General features: G+C 34.0%; 2 protein-coding genes across 3 annotated transcripts; both read right to left on the reverse strand.

The window, feature by feature from the left end:
• Positions 1–11,202: 11,202 nt before the first annotated feature.
• Positions 11,203–20,810, reverse strand: Lkb1 (Lkb1 kinase). 2 transcript variants are annotated; one of them, XM_053746556.2, is made up of 7 exons: positions 19,989–20,810; positions 19,493–19,678; positions 19,054–19,190; positions 17,881–18,069; positions 16,999–17,159; positions 15,506–15,564; positions 11,203–14,082 (listed from the first exon to the last, which is right to left on the reverse strand). In XM_053746556.2, exons 1-6 carry the CDS (start codon positions 20,529–20,531, stop codon positions 15,506–15,508), a joined length of 1,275 nt encoding a protein of 424 aa, XP_053602531.1. In that variant the 5' UTR covers positions 20,532–20,810; the 3' UTR covers positions 11,203–14,082. The 2 variants fall into 2 exon arrangements, with proteins under 2 accessions (XP_053602531.1, XP_053602530.1); XM_053746555.2 differs by lacking the exon at positions 15,506–15,564 and having other exon boundaries at positions 19,989–20,807.
• Positions 20,811–21,470: 660 nt separating this feature from the next.
• LOC128670622 (lambda-crystallin-like) lies at positions 21,471–26,634 on the reverse strand. Its single transcript, XM_053746416.1, has 6 exons — positions 26,476–26,634; positions 25,107–25,294; positions 23,546–23,736; positions 23,043–23,218; positions 22,495–22,659; positions 21,471–21,746 (listed from the first exon to the last, which is right to left on the reverse strand). The coding sequence occupies exons 1-6, from the start codon at positions 26,517–26,519 to the stop codon at positions 21,539–21,541; spliced, it is 972 nt and encodes a 323-aa protein (XP_053602391.1). The 5' UTR covers positions 26,520–26,634; the 3' UTR covers positions 21,471–21,538.
• Positions 26,635–26,923: the final 289 nt, after the last annotated feature.

Consider the following 26,923-nt stretch of genomic DNA (forward strand, 5'->3'; position numbering starts at 1 on the left):
GAAACAATTATCGAAATCCACTAAACCGAAAAGGTGTATAATTTGAGTGGAATCGTTATCGATGATGCATCCATATGATGCTTTGAATCCGAGATCAAAATAACGAGGATTCGGAAATTAAACTCTAATGATTGAAATATTATCACTTTTTTGATTATGCAGCGATACCTCCCAAATTTTTGTAAAATTTTACGCCTAACTGTGGATCGCAATGGTTTTCGTCGTGGTTGTAAACAAAATGCCTTTTAATTGCTTGAAGATTTTATTCAATTGAGTCAGCTGAAGGTTTTCAACTTGGTAAGTACTAATTGTGTCGCGGTGTTCTATGCTATTGACTAAAACATTGATTTCGTCATCTGTCTGCTTGATAAGGCGACAGATAGATATATACTGAGTCCAATTTCTGTTCAGTCCTTATTTCGCACACTGAATGACTTCATCGCGGAACTAAAACAAGACCATTATCTGCAGGATCTTCTGGTCTGTACCTAAATGGATTTTGAAGTACTCGTTGAACCTGTTCTCGTAGACGTAATTTTAAGGACAATCAAAACAAAGGATTTTGATTTGAAACTACTATGATCTAAATTCGTTTGAGATTTTTGTTTCATATCCAAAACAGATTTGTTGTTATGAATATAAAATATAGAAGCAGGAGGATGAAAGAATAGAAGAAGGCTCAAAATGATTACTGGACTTTATCGAGGCAGAAATGGAAATGGGTGTTAAATTAAATGGCAAATAATAAATCAAAATTAAGGTAATACATAAACATACTTTACCACAAATAATAGTACAAAAAAGGTAGGGAGATAAAAAACAACTTAAATAAGTGGTATAAACAGTATGAATAGCCTGTGATTATAGATAAAATTAATATATTTCTTTTATCTATGTCTGTGATCATGGAATTAGTAGAACAGTAACTACTCATTCCATGCCTGTGATGAGCAAGTTGAAGTTATAAACAAAATATACTTAAACATTGTAGTACCCAGTTTATTTCTAACGGCATAATGCAACGCTACGAATGAATAAGTTGTATTCTGATGCTCTCCCATTTATGTCAGATTACATAACAGATATAAACACTCAATCTACAGATGTTTATCGCAACTGAGGTTAAACACCCACTGCGCAGTGCAGTGCAATGCAGGTCAAATGCAGCCTTCACTTGACTATAACTTAACATTTGAAACTTAACTAGCTTCAAGCGACATGCAAGTAAATGTGTAGTATCATAATATAATATATACCTAGTGTTAATGGTCCACCATTTATCAAGGTTTTTCTATTCCAAATATAAAATCATGGGTGGTTCTCACAGGGGTCCTAACGTTTCGGCCGCTGCGGCCGCGCTGTCATTATGATCAATAATTCATAAAATTTACATTACAGCAGTACAGATTTAATATTTTAAAGTCAGATAATGAAACTCATACTTATCTTTGTTAAAATTTGAAATATTATAATGACATCACGGCTGCAACGGTCCAAACGCTCAGATAACCACCAATAAAGCTTTCGTGTACCGTTCCAGGCATAATTTTGGCGAATTTTATCAGTGCTTTAAGATAAGCGCAAGGATAAGTCGCAAACACATCTTTCTCAAATTCATGCAATAAATAACTTTGGTTTTATAAATAAATAATTTTATTGCATGTACCTAACTTGAATTTCTTCGAATATGATCACGCAAATACAAGATTAATGAGCCGGATTTTTTGCGATTAAGTTTGGCTTACATTTCTACACCAAATAAAAAAATCAGGCTTAATAAAAACATGTGATAATTTCGTAAGTTATTTATAAAAATAAACTTTTCAACAACTTTTACTTAGGTAAGTATGCAATCTTACAACATCAAATTGCTTTTATCAAGAATACACACCATATAATCATCGAAGCATGTGATTGTTTGGAGTTTAGGTAGGTAGGTGCATGTCATATATTGAGATCGTTTTCTGAACAAAAATGATTTTCCAAATTTTTCTGTAACTAGCCGACAAATGTTTCATAAGCAAATTATGTATTTTAGAGAAACTATTCCCATCGCTCGCACTTGACCAGATTTAAATAAATAACCGTCTCTTCAAACATTTTTGGACAATTTGCGTAGTACGCACGCGACTATCTGAAAAGAGTATATTATTGTTTGCGCCCATTGCAACACGTATCGTGTTGTTGTCGATTATTTAACTTAGGAGACAATGTTATTCGCACGGACGCCGATGATTCTCACGAGTGCCGAAGGTCGTGGATAACTTTGTTCTTACAACATACTTTAAATAATTTGATTTCATAACTTTAGCGCCCCAGGCGAGCTCCTTAACGATGGCCGGCGCAGAGCGTGCTGCGCCGGCGCATCGCGTGTGAACATTACCGTTCACACTCGAATTTGGACTCATTTTGCAGAAATAACGTGTCAGATTATTAAGTTACTTTATGTAATGTGTAGGTCAAACGTCTATAAAATTAGCACATATAACGCTTTTAGATTTAAAGATTAGTCATGGATTATTATTAGGTAAATTACTATTAAAATTAGGTAAATTACTTTCTACAGGAAGAAAAAATATTATTTGGTCATTGTAATTGTAAATGAAGAATGTTAATCTTAATACGATTATAATTTTAATATGATATGGAAGTTAATCTTAATATGATATGGAATTCATAGAGATTAGCTAAATTGTTTAGCATAAAGTTTTTCCTTTATTCATAATATATCGTAATAATTTTTCGCCCGAAGGAAAGACCCCAATATATTCAAGTCCAAGTTAAACTCCAAGTCGCGAGAACAAAATATTTAGTTAAATACTTGAAAGTAATTGAATCAATTAAGAGTTCACATAAATTCTCCTCGTACATAAGATTACATTATTTATTCTTCTATACAAAGAAAAAACTAATGAAAATACAAACTTAATTCCTTGCATAGTTACTGTATGCTACAAACTTCCAAAAGTTAATAACATAGAACGACGTCGAATTCATAATGCCCAATTGAGTATGCTGTATAAACATAAACCTACAAGTTTCAATGTGTGTAATGCAAAGTAAGTTATTAAATAGCTATTAATCTTAGATGATGCGCAGGGCCGGGGGCGGGCGCAGGCGCATAGATCATTATGCAAGGTTTTCTACCCAAAATTATTCAAAATTCGCCGCTAACACATAGACATAGAAGTCTATGGATACAAGTTTAAAATAATTGGGTGGTTATATTAATTACGTTTACTGTTGCTTAAAAACGATGACCCTGATGAGTTTTGGAATGCATACAGGTTTGTATCGATGAACATCACTGATCTTAATTAACTACACTGTTTAATTATTTAATTGGTTCCATTTCATTGCAACATTAGTAGTTTAATCTTCATTGTAAATTGAAGATCAGTGGCCTTTTCGGGGTAACTTTAACCAGGACACGGGAAAGAAGGGTGTACGCTATACTAGTATAGTGTATACGCTACTTGTAGCGTTACATTTTACAGCGCTATATATAGTAACTGTATGTTATATATGTAATAGGACTCTTCATACCGGATACATAGATGTATTAATACATCTATGACCGGATATTAATGTCCATCTTATTAGATATAGTAAAAAAAAAAATTTAATTACTTATCTTGTCGCGAAAAGGAACGTATGCTTACCTATAATTGAAAGATGAAATGATAGTAGTGATTTTCAAAGATTGATTGTCATTTCATTCTAAAAAGTCAAATTATCGCCTCAAGATTAGTTTTATACAACTGCAGTAGGTATAAAATTAAAACCAATCTTCTTCAAACTAATAGTAGCTTTCGTAGCTCATAATAACACTTTACTATTGTTATTTAAATAACACAATTGTTTTTATTTGTAAGTACTTTCGAACTGTCATTTGATTACCACTAACTAATGCCAACATTGAAATTGTTTTGCCCACGTAACATTTTACGAGGGCAGAACAATTTCATTCATTATTTATTTCGAACTTTATAGCACAAATAAATATTTCATTACATAAAAAAAATATATAAGTGCTTGACTCAGAATGTTATATACCTACAATTTAGTTATCAATACTCAAAATACTCCTTAACCGTGTAAGTGACAGGTACATACTACAGGTTTTACTTATATGATAAGCATTTTAAATATTAGAAAAGGCAGATATAAAATTGTATTTCATAATTTTCGTTAAGTAGATATTCGGTAAAGTACAATTTTATTGATATATAAAGTGAAGCTTCATTTGCAACACCCGGTAGTACTTAAATTAGGTAATATGCGCACTAGCATAAACTGAAAATAATTGAAATCAACTCCAGCTTCCAGCCGTAGTTCATAGAAACGGAGCGCGCTTTCACTCACGGTCTATCACGATGCGACCCAACGCCCCCCTCTGTTCCCCCCCTCAACCCAAGAGATGAGCTCTTCCGTGACGCCGTCTCAGCCTCCCAGCCTTTGAACTCCGACCCAGCCTCTGTTATGCAGTGTCGTCTGAGTATGGCTATATTTTATGATTTGCATGAAAATTGTTATACAAACTGTAAAAAGTTGTCGTTAAGTACATTTACCTACATACATTTTCTTACAAATAATGTGTACTTACTTAACTAGTAAGTAATTTTCTCCATTAGTCTCCATTTGTGGTCTTGCCTCTCGAGCTCTCGAAGTCGAGCTTAAAAACATTGAATGTCATTATTAATTGAAGTTCACTTGAAATTGGTACGTACTTATTTTTGGATATTATTAAGACAACATTAATATTACAAACGACATAATTGCCCAATAAAATTATGCATTCTGCAATTGACTTCTTGATTTATAAAAAATCTCACACTTATTCCTAAGCTAACCGTGCCTTTTTGGATACAATTTAAATATATATTTTTAGAAAAAGTTCTACAATTAAAACAACGAAATTTTTTTAATGTCAAAACTTGTTTGGTATTTGGGGTCAAACCGTAGATAAGTATCTCGGTGCAAATGTCAAAGATGTACAATACAAAATTAATGTGGGTATAACGTTCAATTTGCGGTGTCACAATCGTCGTGTTACAATAGAGGTCGTCATTCTTATCGGTGCAATGTGCTCGTACGACATTATGATAATTTGTATCATGTTGCGCGAGTAAGACCGCGGTTCATAGCAAATTCTCGCCTACTTTGCTACCCTTGTATTTTGGTAATATTGTCAATCTAGAGTGATGCTCAAAAACATTATTCTTTTAAAAAATATCCGTTTGAACATGTCTTGCACAAAATACACCACAAAAATCTAATGTAACGTGCTTATGAACATACAAAGTTTTAATGATTTTTTACAATTGAATAACTGATAGGTAGACCTAGATTTCTCGTTGAGATGAGAGAGTTGAGATTTTATTGACAAAATTTAATTAAACATTTTGAACTAACTTTCACTATTTTTATTAGTAATTTGATTGGACAGGTAAGTTGTCTTTGCATATAAGCCAGTTTTCATCGATCCATATAGATCGCAGTAATGACATGCACGCGTGCGCACCTATCGCATCGCTCCGCACTCACACGCTACTTCCTTACGGATGGAATATGGAAACGTTTGTTTATCTAAGTAGTATAAATGTCTATAAATCTGTATATTGCTTAGTACCGTTTCTAATTATTTGTCTATCTAAGAGGTAATTTGTGTCGGTAGCTTCTTAGTCTTCACTAATATGATTCGCCTTTTCTGACATTTTTAGAAGAAGAGATCCTCGATTTACACCATAGAAATCAATCTAGATTGACACTTTGGGCATAACAACAATAATTTTCAAATAAGCAGTTCTGTGCCTAATAAATATAAGTAGCGAAGTGTCCTTCGGACCCACTATTAGGTATATGTAATATGTATAAGGCAATAAGTTTGTATATATTTATTCATTTATGTTTATATATGTAATTTATTCCATTAATTCAAATTATTAAGTCCCTAAGACTTATAAAGACAGTTCTAATTTTATTATTTTGTCGAAAATGTCGTCATCAGTTCACGTGCCTCTTTGACATTAATACTGGCTCCGGTTCTTCCAGGATTATCCCCGGAAAATTAGTTGCTTCTGCTTCTTTGTACAGACAACCGCATGTCAATTTATCTTACTGGATCCTATACCGCAGTAATAGCCGCGCATTTACAATGAATTTGGGCAGGTCGATGTTGTACACATCATTTAAGTCATTCACATTAACTAAACCCAAGCGAAGTGTGTCTGTGACAAACTAAATTGCAAATATGCTAAGTATTTATTAGAAACGTTCGCTTGAAACTAAATTGAATATTGCCAATATTATTTACATGCGTAAACTCAACAATTACTAAATAACAGAAATAAATCAATAAGGGAGTATAATAATATGTTAGGAATTGGTTACGGGCAAAAAATACTGATTTTACAGAAAATTACACATTGTGTGTTTTTTGAAACCCCTATATTTTGGAGCTATCTAAAATTATTTGCCAATTGACCCAAAACTCAAAGGGTGATTGTTAGATAATGCTCATACTGCTATACACCATCAGTTAACTAAAATAGTTCGCCAAACTTTCCCGGATTCGGTATACATGGCTGGTTTTTCGTTGCAGTAAATAAAAACTCTCATACAAATTACGCAATGTTCATTCATTCGCATCGGCGGCATCAGTTTGAGTTTAGTTAAAATGTGTAGCCGTGATTAGAATGCCTGCCTACCTAATGCCGACTACACACTAGGCATATTAGTCTTAGATATAATCCAACTATTGTTCTTTTATTTTGAACAATGAAAGTTGATTATTATAAATTAAAAAAAATATATGCATTTTCTAGAGCCTTTTTAATTTGTGCTTGAGTCGACACGAACCGGCGATTCCCACATCACGTAGACGTGTTCGTGTTTGTAAAAACGCCTTGCGTAACTCGTGGCGAACAATGTTGTTGGCGCGAATAGGTGAACCACTGATTGAAATCTAACTAATGTTTGTTTTATACACACTTTATAAAAAGAAAATAATACTTTAATGCAAATATTATTATTTCGTGAGTAGAACGTGGTGTTGGGATCTGTAGGTACCTAGGTATGCATGAGGGTCGTTTCAAACTAAAATAATATATATACGACCAACTTGTCCAATCAGTTTCGGTCACGTCTTGGTCAAAGATAGGAATTTATTATAGAACATTTGAAATGTTTTTAACGTTTTTACTCTGTAAGATAAAAATGTACCTAAATTCCCGCGGTAAATGTTAAGTAATGTAGTGCAAACTAGAACAAATGAATACATAAGTACAACCTCTAAATTATTAGCTTTACGAAAGCACGGCATGACAAACGAGCTCGTGATGATGAGACGAGTCAGTCGCTCAGTCGGACCACGTTTTCATTCTCGTTTACAACTTCTATCACAGCTGTATCAAGCAGTTTAACTGTCTGTCAAAGTTGATGAAGAATAAGTAGATTGATAAGTAAGTAAATGTACCGAGTATTTTTTTTTTGTTTTTTTTATTTGTTCTGAACTTTAATTATGTAATTAAGTACTTATGAACCTACATAGGTATGAGTCTTTTCGTGAGAAGATACCTGTACTATATTTTTCAAAATTGTTGTATTACATACATACTAAACATGATGTGAAAATTTAAAACTTACATAAATAGTGTCAACAATATGTATATGTAGTGTCTTTCCGATTTTCGTATTAAATACTATAAAATACAATGCAAATCAGTTCTGTTCAAATCTGTTACTCTAATATCAGTAGATAATTTTAAATATTACAATTGCATTGAGGCATTTTTGTTAAACACCTAAGTAATACAGAAATGGGTATTGGTATTAATAGGTATTGCAAATTAACACCGCCTTCTAGCAATGAGCATGAACAAAATGGTGGTATCTCAATTTTACTAAAATGTCGAAATCGGCATAGAACAATGGTGTCGAGATTTCAATGAAAGAGCAACAAAGTAAGGAGAATACAAAATATAATTATTTATCACAAATGTGCCTAATAAAGTTCTACTATGGTCGAGTTTCAAGGGTTATCAAAAGTTTTTTGGTTGTTAGCCGTGGTATTCATTAACTTCTTTTACCATTTTTCTGCAAAACGAAGAAATTAAATAAAGAATTAGGTATGATGTCTTAGATTTAGCATAAAAAGAGCAGATAACATTTTCATGAAGTTTCAGTATCAGAAGACAGAATATACAATACTTCCAGTAGGTACTTACATTAAATAATTTGGAAGAAAGGTTTATACTTAATTACAGTTGAGCAAAACAAGTTAACCTTCTGTGCTCTCAATATTATTATTATATGGAAATGGTGAGATATCACAGATCTCCGGGATCAATCGTCTCATTCACAATAGAATTGCACACAGCTTTCTCCACTCCTCACCTCTGCGAACAGCATCATTTATCCGACTGAAATATTGACCCTATCAATTTTATCCGAGACAACTATTGTTGCAACTACAAATGTCTGGGATGAAATAGGCTGTCATAAACCATGATATTTATTGTTCGAGCTATACATGTTCGAGTTTTATAATTCCAATTAGATTTTTGAATAGTAAGAAACATATCGATCCATTCACAATTTTGACTATTAGATAGCGATTGGTTCTTATTGAGTTTGTTACACCAAAACTGGTGTCAGATTTTATTCAAGTCACCTTAAGGCATCTGACATGATTTCCATCTACTGACAGCCCGACACACTCTTAATATACTAAAGTGCAAGCTTCTTTACGATGTTTGCCTTCGCCAGAAGCAAACGGCAGTCTATGAAAACTATTATATAAACAAATGAACTAAATACAAATTCATGAAGCATGCACGAGTAGGAATGGAACTTGGAACCTTTCAATCACAGACAGGCGTTTCAACCATTGAACCACTACGGCTACCCCCGTACCTACCGTATACGGTACTTACATAGAGACTAACTTATTGTTATTTTCAAATTTAAAATTTAATTCATACTAACACATACCTAACTACTAACATTCTACTTGGGGCAAAAAACATTTTTTGTATGTATGTTGTTTGTAACGCGATAACTTTCGAACCGTTGGTCCCGTTTTGATGAAATTTAAAATGTATGTAGGGCATGCCAATAGAATTTTTAAGTTCGTGCGGCATCAATATTGTTCCAGTCGTTTTTGAAATATTCACAATTTTCTAAAAATTTATTGTGTTCGCGAAGTCTAAGTTCGCGGCGAACAACTAGTTATATAAAAACTAAATAATGGTCAAACTAACATTTATATACAGTCATATCATCGTCTACTTATCCTAAAAAGAGGGATATTAATCAATTGAATTTTATTACTATGTCTGATGTGTTGATGGCAAGTTCCGCATGCCAGTTGGTGTGCTGGCATTTACCTGACCTCTGCAGCCGCTGGGAAATGAATACCATTTAGAAGATGACACAACGCCATGCACCGTACCATAGCCACCTTATAACGAGAGACAAGCTGAATGGATATTCACAGTCGAAAATGTTTTACATTTACTTACGAGTAAAAGTTCCACGCGCTCAAGGAAATAGTTTACCTTATTTCGATTCAATTAAGTTGATTTATTTCTTTCATCTGAGCATTCTACGGTTTACTTCCTCAGCAATTATAGGTCGGATTCCAGGGTGCGCTTTCGTACTATTTCTCCACCACCTCGTATGGTCTTCGGCAATCTTAGTAGATCAACAAAAAAGAAAAAATGTAGTAAACAGACTACAGACTTACTAAGTATAAGACAGACTATTGGCACGCATATATCCTCCTCGGCAACGTCAAGTCGGCTCTTTTGGGTTTGCAATGTAATGTTTTTATATCTGTAGGGTTTGCCCCTATTGCAGGGTTCGAACGTGATTCGAACGCATGGCTAGGTATACGCAAGACAAAGACCATTTGCGATTTTTTTTCTGTGCAGATAAATGTTTAGAACATCTGCCATACCTTAAATGTGGAATAAACATTATGTCACTAATCTCTACCACATAACAGCACAAGTTTGTAGCATAAAATATTGTAAGTATGCAAAATAGTGTCAATGTTAAATCTAGATGTAGGTAATAAATACCAAAAACGAGCATAAATAAGCAATTTGCAAACTAAACAACACGCAGTGATGTGCGCTTAAAATGTCGGTATTAATATTTGTTGCTAGTAATTTTATTAGTCTGGTCAAGGACATCCACGACTTCTTGATATTCCTCTAGGTACACACATCCTTTTACGATCTACAAATACGAATGAACTTCGTATTTATCAAATTATATTATATTCGTATGTACCTGTATACATAGATTTGCAAGTGGCAAGAAATTCAAAAGAAAACCGTTATACAGAAATGTCTATCTGTAGAGTAGAATCTAATCAAGATGATTTCAATTCATTGATAGTGTCATGTAATGGCAGGTGAATTTCACGATAAGGCTGATAAGTTGCTTAAGTAAATTAACAGCTACACCTTTCATTGTCTGCCATTAAGGTAATAATACCTCTACGAGTATATTTAGGCTAATAGGCCCACCCTTGAACTTTAGGCACTCGACAATGAGAAAAACATTATAACTGGCACCGACCACCCTTCACTTGTGGAAGGAAAAGATGGTGGATTTTTGTGCGAGGCAAAGTCGAGTGCTATTGAAAGGTATGTAATCAATTCATGCGTTTGTCATACGACATTTCTCAACATCTATGTGTTTGTGAAATAATAAAGCGACACATTTTCTGATTAAAGTTATAGTTGTCTGGTGTTCCCGCATACGAGGCGTTAATATAAATTGTTATACTTATTTTGTATAATATTAGTTAGGAATAGGATAAGCCAGATCGATCTTGAACATACGAATCGCGGTTGATTTGGCTATAACCACGAAGGCAAGTGACGGAGGCCACAATATTGTTCTTGTGTGCCACCAGTGCTCCGGCTGTGCGGGCGACACGACGTAGCGGAAGGCTTGCGGCTGCGACGGGGCACTACGCCAGTGCCCATTGTGCCATTTACACCTAGTAAATTATTTGTACACTTACGTTCGCATTTTTATCAGATAATTTTTATTTATAAGAGCTTTGCCCTAAAATTAAATGTGTGTTGAAACATGTATCTGAAACGTGATATATTATATAAATTTTACGTATTCAGTGTGTCCCAAGTGTTATAATGCATGAAAGTAGAGTGTAAATAAAAATCATTTTACATTATTTACTACTTTTTATTTACAATATATTAATATTCTCTTTTTCCGTTTCCATGTTGCATCATCAGTTCAGGCACTGTATATACATCCGTAAGCGTAAACATATTTAAGTTTTAACAACAATATGAAGACCTCACTTCGCAAAACGAACGCAAGTGCAATAAGTCAATGACAAGACCACTAAACTACAGAATACTTTCCGAAAGAAACGCCTTTGGCGACTCGAGATCACTGCACATTAATCTCATTAACATATGGCTTAATCAAAGTTAACCTAAAGAACTACTAATTAGAAATTACAGCATCCATCGATCAACACAATTATTGCACAATATAACAAAACATCAATTTAGCGTAGAAATTATGGTAAAAATAGAAAAATGGCATCTATGTATGTAGCTCGCATAGCTGTTCCCATATTACGAAGAATTTTAGCACTAAGGCTAGATAATACCTATATAGACATTTTTAAAATGAATTTAATATGAAATTATTAATAAGAGACTCTCAGAACCCGCCCAATAAGTACACACAGCTACACTTATAATCAAACGAATATTATTTGCCTTAACATTAACGCCGAAATTGAATAACTATGAGTGCAGTTGCCTGTACATATTATACATTTCATTTCATATCCTGAAGTTGGCAATTTAAGCATTGACATAATCCTGTTCAACGTCATCATCACAAAATCAACGTTAAATATTTTATTAATATTGCACTTTTAATTAAAACGATTTCTTCTATTAATGCTTAAAATACCACTTTCGTAATTTACATGCAAACACCCATTTACTTAGGTAAATAAGCAATAAGAAGATATAGCAAAAATATTTATAGTATAAAAGTAATTCATTCTAGCTACATTCAAATTATTTCTCAAATTATAATTAAACGCCTTTAAAAAGTGAGGTCTATGAGATGGGATAGAGATTATAATTATTGCAATGACATCTTGTTTATTGGAGGAAATCAGTGAGTTATACAGGCATTTGGACTTTGGTGTTTTAGTATGCTCATTGCAACTTGTACTTTACATATCATCAGAATACAGAACAAGCCAGAGAGCTGCGAAATTATACTGCTACTAACTGCTTCAATGGTTAGTATATAAATTTAAGTATTACGACCATTTATACCTATACGAACTATAGATATGTTGAGGCTTTTTCTCAGGTACGCGTTCGCAGGTCCTGGTCCGTACAGTATTCTGAACAACTAAATACTAAATCACTCGGTAATCAAAAACAATATTCAAATTTAAAATCATTCACTCGAGAGTCACCCGAAACTATAATGAGGTGAGGTCCTTCTATGTCCTATAACAATGTTAATGGGATTCAATCATAATCTATAAAAATATAATTCAGCGCCTATATTTATATTAGTCCTGAATAAACTATCAAACACACGAAAATACATTTGTGTCACGTGTATCACACCAGGTTCACTTTTATTGCATGTATATAAGGCATTCTGCTTCCCTTCGAAATGATAAGTGCGAAAATTATATCGGGAAATACGGAAGTGGGTTCGATCGCACCGGGATTATCTTACACAATTTAAATTCAACATTGGAATAAAAAAAAGCGATGCATAGAATGGAACGACAAATATGGCGTATGACAGTAGTGCGTCAATTTTTTCAGGGTAAAACTGGAACTTAAAATTTCTAAACGAACCGTGCCCGCTATTAGTGTGAAGACACGAAACCTAACACAAAATATAAATTTTACTTGAACAGGGACATATAGTAACATCAAATAACATCAATAAATTTTCTCTATCTTTGGACATTGACATAAATGGGTACATTGCAACATACTAGAATTATTAGTAAACTGGCAAAACTGATCCATGGAAATTTTCAGATTGAGTCACTTCACTCAAGAATATTTTGGAATATTTTGAGAAAGGGTTAAAATTAATATTAAATTAATGTTATTACATCATACATACATACATACATTCGAAAACTCAGTTTTTCAGAAATTGGATACTACTTGAAATTTCTCTCTTTCAATTGAAACTCAAGCATGCATACGACTCATAAGTCGTATGCATTCTTGAGGGTAGTAATTACCAGCAACTGTAACTCTTTTGACTAGGACCTTTCAATATTCAAAATTTTCATAATATAAAATCAAAAATAAATTTACACGCACGAAAAATTTTATAAGGCTTAGTGCTAGTGCACATGTGACTCAATCCTTAACAGAGAATTTGACGTATAACAATTTGGGAAGTAATATAAGTGTAAGTGTTCATAAAACACAGAAGAAAATTGGGCAAGCGCGCCAGGATGGGTAATTATCGCATGGAGTTCATGGGACAGACAAAATTAAGATATTATAGGCAACGATTGACGCAAAACATGTCACGCTTTCTCATCTACGTGTTTCATAACATTCTTGTGAGCAGTAGCGTAGCTACTGGAGCCATACGGTGCTGCGCTATGGGGCCCCTAAATTTAATTTGCCAGCAGACCCATGATTAGTGACCGCAAAACTGAAAACTGTTTAGTTAAATAACTTCCGTGATCTCGTTTCTACAAGGGTGTAGTCATAATCGTGTCACAATGAATTTTCAATAATTGTTGTGTAAAGTATGAATAGCTGTTGAAAAATTGAGACCCGAGTTTCATTTAACTTAACAGGTCTTCTTATATCGGGGCCTATGGCTACGTAGTTACGCCACTGCGTGTGAGAGAGACAGCATGTGAGCTAGTTGTGTGCGTGCGTGTGTGTGATCAGGTGAGACGGCAGGAGGGTAGACGTCCGCACGAGGAGTGCCAGCGCCGCTTGCGGCGGGACGACGCGGCGTCCGACAGCTCCGCGGTCGACAGCGTGCGCGACCCGCCCGAACCCAGATCTGGAAACCGCACGTGAATATGTAAATAAATTAATATTTATATAAATAAAGGTACTAGAGTGTGTTTCATCAAATGGTCCTTTCTATGTTGGCATTAGAACCAATATTGCTGTTCATGCGATGACGAGCCCTGGCTCAGGACTTTCATTATATTTATAGACAGTCATAGCTGTGATAATATCCATTTATTAGTTCAGTTGTTAGGATTAAATGTACCTACGTATATTTGTAAACTATGTTCGCAAACGACTTGAAGAAAGGTACAATCCTAATACTCCCACAAGTGTGAAGGCTCGGGGCGCAGGTAATTTTTTTAAATGTTATTATATTTACTGCCAAAGGCAAAGTAACTATTGGATGACACGCACACTACTTGTTTCGTGGATTTAGACTGGGACAAACATCTCTCTTTACAAGAACATACACCACTCGTTATCACAGAGACACTTCGCGCATTAAGCCAGTATCGACTAAGGTCTAGGTTTAGAATAATTTTAGTGACAATGTTCCTATGAAGGAAGTGAGAAGGAAGATAATAAAATTGGTTAAATTGTACCGTATAATGCGCAAAAATTTTAATGGAAAATGAGGATAAAATACACATACAAATAAATAAAAAAATACGCACGAGAAAACACAAAGTTATTTAGCTGAAGAAAGTAGTAAATGGGTATGTTAAAAATGGCAAACAGTTGAGTTATGTGATTTTTCCCGTTGCATTTTCGTTCCATACCAAATAAACATCAAAGTTTTTTTTAAAGAATAAAGAAAGACAAATATGAACACATATTATTTCTCAATATATCAATTGGACGCCTGGACAATTCTACCTATACTGTGTGCCCAAAGCAGACATGATAATCACACATAGAAACTCGCCATTTTAATTAGATTGTTACTAAATACTAATTAAAATAGTATATAAGAGAGTCATAAAACTGATAACAAAAGAGGTAAATATTTTGCGTCGTAGAAAAACAAAATTCATTGCATGCATATTCTCAACATTTTAATAGGACATTAACCACAATGACTCGAAAACGATGCATGAGTCACAATAGTTGGCTCATTTCTCTTTAAATATGCATGAGATATATCAAATTCAAGGACGGACGTCGCGATATCACTCACCGTGACAAGTTAGTGTTGCAAGGGACTCAGACTTTGAGGGCAGCTCGAAGTCTGCACTTAAAATTTACAAGCATATAAAAATAACTCTAAGAGCCTCTAATATTCCAAAACACTACTTTTAGATATTACTGATTTGATTGATTAATACTAATATTTCCAGTTTTATGTGGGTTATAGTTTTTAATTATTCTCAAATATAATTATCAAATTGTTGCTAAACTTAGTCGAACTCAAAATGTTGAGTACAAAAAGTACCAACACTGTAAATCCGGGACACACACATGCAACGAACCTAACTCAAAGAGCAAATTCTGGCGCGGAAACTCCCGGCCATGTGGACTTCGGTGGTCTCTGAAAAAACCGCGTCAAGAAATAATAAATATTATATGGTAAATTGTTCACGTCTATTTTTAGACAATGATTAATAACGGTAAATCTCGCGAATAATATACGTATTTCATGCAAATTTATTGAGTAACGGCTCAGTGACACATATTCCTCAATTTTAAGTTGACCAGAAAAATATTTCATAGAAAGAGATTTATTCTTTCCGCATGCAAATTACCTAACAGACAATGGCGTTAGTTATAAATATTAATTTTAAATAACGAACTCGTTTTCTTTTCAGTTCCATAACTATTAACTTAAAATCATGGTAGTATCAATTATGTAAATAGCGTTGACTACCTAATTAAATCTTGGCGAATAATTATACAAAATAAAATGAAGTATTCCGACGAAAACTCCAACATCGCGTCGCCTACCACTTTGCCAGTTCACAATAGATCAATTCACATTGTTTACACATCATTTGTTAGGACATAACAATTGAAGGGCACCGGTTCAACGTGATATATCCACTATCTGCACTGACGCTACAACAATGTAATAAATGAATAACATATTTATGAGCATATTATATTGCCAATAACATCGTTACCTGATACGCTGTAGAATTTTAATTTGTGTGTATTCAGTACACTAAACATGCATTTTGCAATAGTTAGTGCAATAATACTCATAATTATCTCGGCTACTACGATCTTTACGCAAACAAATTTTATAGACAGTAGTTAAGTGGTTAACATAATAATAATTTATACACATTTAATCTCCGTAGTATTAACATATGTTATAAAACATATTAAACTATCTAAATTCAATTACGAGAAAATTAAACGTGGTTTAATTAAAGTGACCGAAATAGCCGTTTCAGTGAAATAAAAAAAGACATTCCCTAGCAGGCACCTGTAGGCAGAACTTGTTACAATGTCGTGCATCAAATCATAATCTTCTCATAATAAGACATAGTTCACTTACTATACTATTGTGCCCTGCGTGCCCTATTAGGTACCTGGTAACTACCGCCGTTACGGCTTCCTAAACACAGCACATAACTGAGATGGCACGATGTCAATAGAGTTTTAAGCAAAACTGTACAAAACCCTGGTAAATAGAGAATAGATGTAAATGGAGGCTGATCCACAGAAAAGAACGACTTTCTTAAATGCTTGATTACCTGAATTGATGATGAAAAAAATTACTTTAGGCATAGTGAACTTTAGGCATATAATGATTATTAAGAATAGTAAATATAAGCTATTAAATATATACTAACATTAAATATTAGATAATAATTATTAATAATAAACCTCATTGCAAACCCTTATTAGTTTTGTTTACAATTCTGTAGTGGCATAATCAACAAGTTCAATTATAAGTTTAACGATAAATTGCACTCTCACTTTTCACTAAGGAGAAAACAGAAAACGATAATGTACTGACCATGGCACAGGTCCCGCTCAGTGCAGTAGTCCTGCGCGGAGGCGTAGTGTCGCTCCACCAGGTACGGGATCACCGTGCTCGAGTGCAGATCGTCCGAGCGCCGCGACCGCGGGCTCACCAGCCGCTCGCCCGCTTCTAGGGCGGGAGTCGCTTGCACCCAGCTGCAAGTTTGCACATCGAACACTATATCTCTCTCACCTCCGCACATCATATTTAATTTCTTCCTCTTGCCACACAAAGATATTTATAGATAACACTATCATTATAGTAAATTAGCTAGAGTATGAATAAACAATGTTGTTAGAGCTTCCTTTACATAAAACAAGTAGTGTGTAGTTTTTCTTGAATTGGCACTTCAATTTACTTACAGCTGCTTATTTAATCATAAAATGTATTTAAAAATTTCAGATATTCTATATACAAATAAAATTGGAAGAATCTATACCTAAGCAGTTTCTAGAATTCCGTAGAATATAACGTGAATATTTTCGCAAACAATTAAATCAAAAAATAATATGCGGAAAAGTTGAAGTAATTTCAATATGTACTTTTACAGTCATACAAAAATCTTTATTTGATGTATTGAGAGTTGAGCGGTAAGCACATAGACATTAAGTTGTTTACATTCAAAACAATGTGAATGCTAATAATAGCGTCCAGGCAAAACATGTTTTCATCTACCAGCCTTGCCCTCATTATTAGTTTATTACTTTTAACATTAATCATGTTACATATATCTGATTTGGAGATAAACATTAATTACTACACATATAATGTAAAAGATAACTGAATTCTACAGAATTCTCAGAATTTGTTTCAACTTGCGAGTCTTAAAAAAATCATCAAGTGTTTTAAAATCAAATAACATAATATAAGACTTACGCATGTCTTCTAATTTCTTGGACTTTTGGCCTTAAGTCGGGATCCCTCTGAAGCATATGTTTCAGCAGGGCTCCCAACGTAGGGCCCAGCGAGGGCGGAGGGGGGGCGGGCTCCCCGCGACCTATTGCTTCCAGTAGTCTGTACACGTTGTCACCCTCGAAGGGATAACGGCCCGTAGTCATGTTATATCTGAGAATAAATACTTCATTGCATTCATCACTAAGCATTAATAGTTATTATAGGGCACTACTTGCATCCAGTAAAAGAAAACATGGTGAGGAAACCAGAGTGTGTATGCGACTACTATTCACTAAATTGCGGTAAGTTGTTGTCAAAGTCATTCCAGAAGCCTTTGGGCGTCTTGGATAAAATTTGGCACCGCTGCTAGTAACACACTCGATAAGAAAGAAAAACAAGGTTTTTTTTTACTTCTATATTATGTACTTTTGACAACACCTCAAAGTTGGCGAAAGTGACCGTCGATTCAACTCCAGTTTGAGAAATCTAAACTATACACCAACTTTTTAAATTAATATATGTATTTAGAAAGAAGGTTCCACAATATTTGTAATACACTGATTTAGTATTCAAATTACACAATACTTAATCATTTCCTCCTTGCATAAGTTACTAATGAATCAGTTACATCAGCAATTTATTATCAACATGAGTATTCGTTCATATTATAAGTGAATATTGTACAAAAACTTTTACCCTCAAAGCAATATTTTATTTAATGAGAAACATAAAAAAATAAATTATTTCAACACAACATTAAAAATCACTGGCCAAAACTTTAAAATGGAAAATTTGGTTTAGTAAAGTGAGTCATCAGTGGTCATCATCCAAGGAATATTGTAATGGCCTAAATAGTTCAACATGTTAGCAGTACTGTTTCACCAATAACATAATCTTATCAAAGTACATTAGTTTGCACACATTTCTATAATACAAATTAGTTCTATATAAGTTTATGTGAAGTCAAAAATAAAAATTAAGAAAGTTAACCCTTAGCGGCAGAAGAAGCAACCAAGAAAATGCTGACAGAATCAGGCCTCTTGTATGAATTGCAGATCCATTTGTATTTCGATCCTCTTTATTTGATTAATATTTCAATTTGTAGGTGCAGAACACACACTACATTCAGTAAACAAAGACTATTATTATACTCACAAGGTAACACCACTACTCCAAATGTCAACTTTGACTCCAGAAAACTGTTCCGCACCATTAGCAATCTCTGGTGGTTGGAAGGCGGGAGAACCTTGACCTGTGTAACAGGTATCTTCAGGAGAAAACCTATCTAATTCCTGTAAAAAAAATATAAATCATTAGATTAGTATTTCAAGACATTACATATACTATGGTATTACTTTATTTTTCTAAGTGGCTATCTTAAAAACTTCAGATTATGATTAATAAACCTAGATTCCATATTCTTACTAAAAATACAAATACGAAAGTAAGATAGCTAATTTCCATACATATATTTTCCTCAGCAGTGAGATATTATTTATATTGATGGTAGAAAAAATATACATGTTTTTATTATCTTTCATCCAAAAAGACCATATTATGCCATAGTTATAAAAAAATGATTTTAATGGCTTACTTCAGCTACACCAAAATCTGTAATCTTCAAAGTTTGATCCAGAGTGAGAAGTAAATTCCCAGGCTTGATGTCTTTGTGAATGACACCCTGGCCATGCAGGTACTCCAAGCCGTCCAGCAGCTGGGTGAAATAGTCATGTGCTTGACGTTGAGGGAATTTCTTGCCAGGAGTTGCTTCCAACATGTCCTGAAACGGAATATAATATGAGTATTTACAATTTTAGGTTATAATAACTTAAGATTATGACCTGAAATTACAAAAGCCAAATTACGTACACTATGGTTGCAGGTACAAAATCTTCATTTTTTTTAACAGGCCAGATGCCTGTCTACCTACTGAAACGGTTGTTACACTTGTTATGTGAATGAAATGCAAAATAGTATTTATTGACTTTACCATGTAACTTCATTGAATATCAATCCAAAGAAAATTGAATAACTAAAATGTAATGTAAAAATTTGAGCATCTTGAAAATGAAGGTAATTTGTACACATACCTGAAGCACACCCACACAGAATTCCATAACTAGGTACATTTTCTGCTTCTCATCATTATACATAACATCGACTAGTTCTATCACATTTTTATGTCTAAGTATACGCAGCAACTGTATCTCCCTCTGTACATTCTGTTCTCCATTTGGTATTCTCCTCAACTTCCTTTTCTTCAGTATCTTCACGGCTCGTCGACATAGTGATTCGGAATCTAACATTTCTTTGACTTTCCCGTAAGATCCCTCTCCTAACATATCTCCCATTACATACTTCCCAACCATCTTGCATTTTTTCTTCTTGCTCCTATAAATTATATCTGCACTATCAACTCTATGAAAAAATAGATTTGTATGGTCTATATTAAGATCTAGCTCGTCAATCTGATCGTCGTCCAGCCAGGTAACTGAATTTGGCTCTGGACTGCCTTCTATCAGGAAATTATCTTCGCTTTCTTGCGGTGCAATGACGTTTGATACTTCATATTCCACATTATCAATCTCTGGAAGACTTTCACTACTGATTTTCCTACACATTCTCGGATCCATTATCTATCAAAACAATACATTTGGAAAACTGTCCGATTTATGCGTGTTGCAAGGCCTTTTGTCATGAGATTTTATCGATAGCAACAATATAATTTTTCACATTAAACAACACATTTCAAAAAAATTACTGTGTCCAGTGGACTAAACAATTATAAAAATGTATTCTTTTGTGTTTAACAAATACAAAACACGAAGGTACATAAATAAAATAAAATTAACAATCGCGCAACCACACAAGACAAGATCACCACAGACAATTTTTTTATGAATGAATGAATGACAGCACCAACAGTGTTGCCACTTGCACGGCAATAGCATGAAATTTTTCCCAGGGCCTAATCGTGCTAAACATAGACGTTTTTCTGTAACATTCACTGTCATTTTTATTGTTTTTATATCTAATGAAATAAAACAAACAAAGAAAAATAAACTGAGACCGGAATGAAGGCATTATAAATATATAATATATATAATGTCGTTTTCTGGCACATTCATAAAATTCTTTTTACAATCGCATGTAGCGCCTTCATTCCTATCTCAGCCATAGATTATAATATAACATAATTCAGATCTAGAGTCGCGCGTACTCTATGATAATGTAGTTCATATTTTTGCCGCCAAACGCCAAATTTCAATCTTTTTTTTTTTCATTTTCAATATCCGTGCATGACACACACACAATGCGGAATTACTAGGTACTACGAAGTACATTTATTAAATCCATGGTCGTATCTTATTGGTTGGCAATCCATTCGTTGTTACATTACCCACAACATAAAAGTCTTCACAAAAAGAATTAAGTTCATTGTGTTTAGTTATTTCTTTTGGGCTGCGGGTCATTCATTAGAATTTAAGTGGGATTACCTATACATACATTATATATGTATGTATAGGTAATCCCACTTACATTCTATTATATTATTAAATGAAAAAGTTGGGTAAAAATATCAAATATATTTATTTCGTTTGATTACTGAAATTATATAAATAGGAACATAATGTAATATTCAATAGTTTGTCTTTTTTTGGTTCATCTCCTTCTTGAGCATGGCCAAGCGGGTGAGACAAGCATCTCGCCAGGCGCGCCTCTCCTGCAACCGGTCGAGAGGAACCATTTGATTCAATTGTTGGCAGATAGTGCCCGCGCTTGTACTTTGCGTCATTCGTGGTATTTCACCCATGGTTTTGCTCACGCTGTAAATTGTCTCACCGTACCTGAAATTTGAAAAAAAAGCACATACTTGCATAAGGTTATATAATGTAAATGTGAAATTTATTGTATATTATCTAGCTGCGTCTTGGATTTCGCTATTGTGGGAATTTCTTAGAATAGTCAAACCTACTGTAGCGGGAGCCAGGTGATTATGCTCGACCGCCACAAAGGGAAGATCTTCCCGCCAGGCTAGGTGTTGGGCCTGGGGAATAGCACGGTTTCCCAGGCGTGATTGAACGCAGCTTTCGCCATCATCACACTACATACTATATAGAAAATATTGAAAATTCTCCCTTCTCGTTGGGAAACCTTTGCTGTAAAGAGACCGGAGTGAATACGATTGGTACTGGAAAATGTACAGGATTTTGACGAACGCAGGAGAGATGAGCTCGATGCGAAAAGAAGTCTAAGCAAAAATAGACTAGGTACCTGCCTCAATACAATACAATTATATTGATCGTAACAGGTTTTCTCTGCACTAATAGAACATTTAGAGCAAAATAGCCATTTGAGGGCACAACAACGAAGCCACGAAGTACCGAAGAGTAATTTATCAGTCACCATATCCGATATCGGTTAGGGAAGGGACATAATACCCGTGCACCAAATTTAACAAAAAAGTCTAATATATATATCCATACATTTAAGTTGATTAAGTAACAAACATCATCACACACTAATACTTTGCATTTTCGTTAGTTGAATGGGATATGACCATCCATCAAGGAGTGTTATAAAATGAATAATAACCTTTCAATATAGCTCTTCATGCCTTCAGCGTTCAAATGGGCGGTCTCCAGTGACCCTAGGAAAGCGTACCGCATGCCCAAACCCTCCGAAATAACCTTATCGATGTCCTGCACGTTCACGATCTTGGCGTCTACAAGGCGCCAAACTTCATTCAATATCGCATACCTGCACAAATGAACAAACTATTTTTATCATTTGAATGCGAAGAATTCTTAAGTCTTTTCTTTTTTCGTTTATTTTCCCTTTGTCCAAAAACTTATCTTCCTTATCCTAAATAAATTGTTTAGTATTTGAAAAAAAATCTTTATCTTCCTCTCGCCTTTATTGAGTTTATTGGTTTGTATCTTCATCCCTAAGTATTTTTTTAAAAGGTCTATTTTTTTTTCTTTAAAGTTTTACCTGTATCTTTCTTGGGTCACAACTTGTGTACCTTGCCCAGTCGAAATTATTCATTATTACATGTATCGATAATAATGTACCTATATTTCGTAACTATCAAGTTGTCCATCTAAGTACTTCAACATATGATACCATTCATAGAGACTTACTGAATCCGGTTAAGAACAAATCCGTCAATTTCTTTGGTAAGGGACACTGGTTCTTGGCCAATCTCCAGCATGATTTCCCTGGTCTTGACAGCCACCTCTGGCTTGGTCCATGGCGCAGGCACTATCTCCACTAAAGGCACGTAGTAGGGGGGATTCACTGGGTGTGAAACTATCACCTGGAAAACAAGTATAATCATTGGCACCTATTTAATCACTTCTAAAGATGATTTTTTTTCCATGGCCAAAACAACGGTAAACACGTTTTTAAAGCCAAGTCGTTGCTTAATTACTTAATATTATAGTAAAGTTAACTGCGAGCACTCGCCTGGCCGACTAGTGTATTACAATGATCTTTCTAATGTCATATACCCTAAATCCCACCACAAATCGATGTGCGAAAAAATACAGTCACAAAATAACATAGGTAAGTCTACTTAAAATCAGAACACAGACACAGAGTCGAAAACAAACTTGCCTGGAATATAAAATGTAAATAACTTTACCTGTGATTTGTGCTTCAAGCCATCAGAAAACAAGGACGGTAAAGTGGTGCTAGTCGAACTGGACAGGATAGTTCTGTCGTCCACCACTTTGTCCAAATCTTGGAAAACTCTCTTCTTGAGGTCGAGGCTTTCTGGGACGCATTCTTGGACGAAAACAGCGCCCTTGACGGCAGTAGCCAGATCTGAAGATCCTGTAAATTAAAATTGTTTTCATTGTCCTTAGATACATATTATAAAACAAAGTCCTCTGTCGCATCTGTTTGTCTGTCTCGATAAACTCAAAAACTACTGCACGAATTTTCATGCGGTTTTCACCAATAAATAGTGTGATTTCTGAGGAAGGTTTAAGGTGTATAATTTGTTATGTTTATAAGTACCTATTATATGTTTTATTCTGATCGAAGCCAGGACGAGCCGCTAGTCGAAGTACATAAAATGAAAATATGTTTATTTTTGTACGTGTTGTACCAATAAATTTAAACGATATGTTTTTTATGAAGTTTGAAATGAAAATAGACTACTAAACCCGTGAGATTAACATACAGCTAGGTAGGTACTTCATACCTCTTATTGTCTTACTTAGATCTTTTACACCCTTAGGACCGCCAATCTTCAATGAAAACAGTAAATTAGATACTTTAATAATAGAATTTCCTCTATAGTATAAACTTGCTCCATCGATATATATCTAGGTACTATAGGTAGATACATTTATTATCAGTAATAACAAATGTGTAGCAAACCACATTAGTACCTGATAAGGGAGATCGGGTTTCATTAAGAGTATGATATTGTTGATAGCAAAAACATAAGTACCTAAGCCTTATCAACTGCTTGCATTTAGTCATTTATATAGGTAATTTCTATTTTAATTTTCATATATAACCTAAACCTTGAACAACAAACACTCGACATTATTAACATTATATAAGTAAGTAGTTAGTAAGTACATAAACATTCTACTAAACAATCCATTTCAATCTGACCTCTATTGTTGCTTAATACTTAATATTGATATGTATAAGTATTATCTACCATTTTTCGTACCTAGGTACCTACTCTGAATCTTAGGTCCGAAAAGCGGGTGGAAGATACGAATACATACATAGGTTAGGTTAAGTTAGGTGGTTAGCACACCTCCCTCTCATTTTTATAGATTCCTCTCCAATGCAGAAATAATTTAGTGCCTAACTAGCAATTCAAAAACATGAATTTAAAAAAAGAAAATGAGATTCATAAAGAACGGTTCGGTTCAATATTTAAAATTTCAAATAGGTGATTCGTACTTGCATGTACTACAGATATTGTACTAGCTGTGCTGTAGTCAATTAAAAATTGAAAGATTAAAATATTTTCTATTTATTATTTCTTCGTTAAGTTTTTTTCCAATTTGAAAAGTAGCTCGTCTCTTAAAACCCTCTAAGTAAAAAGCAAGCGCTTGTAGCACGATAATGCGAGTCACGACACTCATAAATGAATTTAGTAGCTACATCCGTCCAATTGTATGTACGAGTAAGATGATACTGGCTGACTGAAAAATATTATTTTCATCATAAATTACCTTTGACACACTTGAACTGTTCATCAGCATTCAGTTGTCCCCTCAACAAACCGTCTTTCTCCAGGGTCTTTAACTGTTGTTTGATGTCCTCCACGGCATCGGTCACCTGCTTCGGCACAATGTCGAAGATCGTCACCTGGTAGCCTACTGAGGCAAACAGCATTGCCCATGATCGCCCAATCAAACCACTGAAAATGAGAATAAATATGCTAAACACCACTACCTAAGTTATTTAACAACGATAAAAAACTTTTCAATGGAGTTTTAAATTGTAATTTATTTGTTATGTTTAGAAAAACGTACTGTTTGACGTATTCAAGGGGGATATACCTACATGCCAAAGGCCTAATTACTAAGGATGCCGAAGATCGTGAGGAGAAGAATTCTTCAGGTTTTTGAGATCTATATTTATTAGAAACAATATTTTGAATGCAGCTTTCGAGATTTTTACATAGGTATATCTGTAATTATTAGGTACTAACGTAGGTACGATTAGAAGACTAGCAGTATTATTATGTACAAATAAATTTTACATTGTACCTATCTATATAGAATCAAGGACTGTTTCATTATGAAACTGAACTGACTTTTAATAAAGAGCTAACAGTTTACTCTACTTTATCAGCCATTATTTTTTTAATTATGTCATCTGTTATGTAACTATTATAAGATGTACTTACAAGGGTTATCAACTGAGTAAAGAAAGATCTACTGTATGTGTTATCTGTAAGTTCGTCATAAAATATTGGTTTTATTTATACAATTTGTTGTAAACAATGGAAAAAATATTTTTATTTAACTGCAAATGCGAATGGATGACAATTTGTTTGTGTGTTTTATTTTTCACACAATTAGATGTGTAAGTACCTAACCTATCTACATATAGGTACTCAAAGCTCCAAGTGAAAGTTCTAGGGCAAAGCGGTCATAACGTATGAGTAGTAAACAAACTTGATCGGTAGACAGCTATATATATTATATTATATTAGGTTTGAAGTGAACTAAATTTTAAATCTAATTAGGCAAGGTATTTTATAAAATAAATCTAATAAATATTCTGTTCGGAAAAAACTATACAATTGTTGACAATAAGCTTTATATTTAAGAATGAATTAAACTACTCAATATAATTTTGTAATCTTGTTTCAATCCTGTATTTCGATTACACTATGATTAACATTTTATAGGGTACCCAGGTCGGAAATAAAAAAAACGAAGTCGCATTAAGACTAAAACTTATTAAGAAAATCACTTAAAAACAGATGTGTTACTCAATGTTTGTTGAAACAAAAAAATATTGGTAGTTAGCCCAATTTGCATAAATATTGAATCAAATAAGTAATTATGCAATAAATAAAATAATTCTCACCTTCCAATAATGCCAACTTTTTCCGTTTTGTATTTAGGTGCCATTTTGCTATATCTCCAGCCGTGTGGTCCTGCCAAGCCAATATTGTTGAATGACAAGCTGACTGCCGACTTCTATCAACGAGTACTTGTGGAAGCCCGCTATAAACTAGTTAGGTATATCAACACGACTCGAAGACAGAAATCTGACAAGCGAAATTAGAATTTAACAACATATGTTAAGGTATACTTTCCTTAGACTAAAGATTTGAAAGAATTTTAGGCGTCATTGTAGATCAAACTGTGAGATTAAATTAACCGAACTGATTTTCCTATAGACCAGAGTATAGCCTAACTATTTGTTATTGTCTCATGGGTATCACGGCACCTATGCACTGTAAGGATAGAACATCGATAGTGGATTAATATAGAAATACCTGTGTAAGGAATAATATAGAAATACATCCATA

The sequence above is a fragment of the Plodia interpunctella genome, chromosome 6 (assembly GCF_027563975.2).
Source record: "Plodia interpunctella isolate USDA-ARS_2022_Savannah chromosome 6, ilPloInte3.2, whole genome shotgun sequence".
Taxonomy (NCBI): Eukaryota; Metazoa; Arthropoda; class Insecta; order Lepidoptera; family Pyralidae; genus Plodia; species Plodia interpunctella.

What these genes read in the sequence shown, in the direction of transcription:
- Lkb1 (XM_053746555.2), bottom strand. Translation starts at nt 20,531, where the DNA reads ATGGATCCGAGAATGTGTAGGAAAATCAGTAGTGAAAGTCTTCCAGAG. An exon ending in CAGATTTTGGTGTAGCTGAA is followed by an intron (nt 19,191 to 19,492) that starts GTAAGCCATTAA and finishes TTTTTTTTACAG; the next exon opens with GAATTAGATAGGTTTTCTCC. An exon ending in TGGAGTAGTGGTGTTACCTT is followed by an intron (nt 18,070 to 19,053) that starts GTGAGTATAATA and finishes ATTTATTCTCAG; the next exon opens with ATATAACATGACTACGGGCC.
- LOC128670622 (XM_053746416.1), bottom strand. Translation starts at nt 26,519, where the DNA reads ATGGCACCTAAATACAAAACGGAAAAAGTTGGCATTATTGGAAG. An exon ending in ACAGTTCAAGTGTGTCAAAG is followed by an intron (nt 23,737 to 25,106) that starts GTAATTTATGAT and finishes TTTAATTTACAG; the next exon opens with GATCTTCAGATCTGGCTACT. An exon ending in ATGAAGAGCTATATTGAAAG is followed by an intron (nt 21,747 to 22,494) that starts GTTATTATTCAT and finishes TTCAAATTTCAG; the next exon opens with GTACGGTGAGACAATTTACA.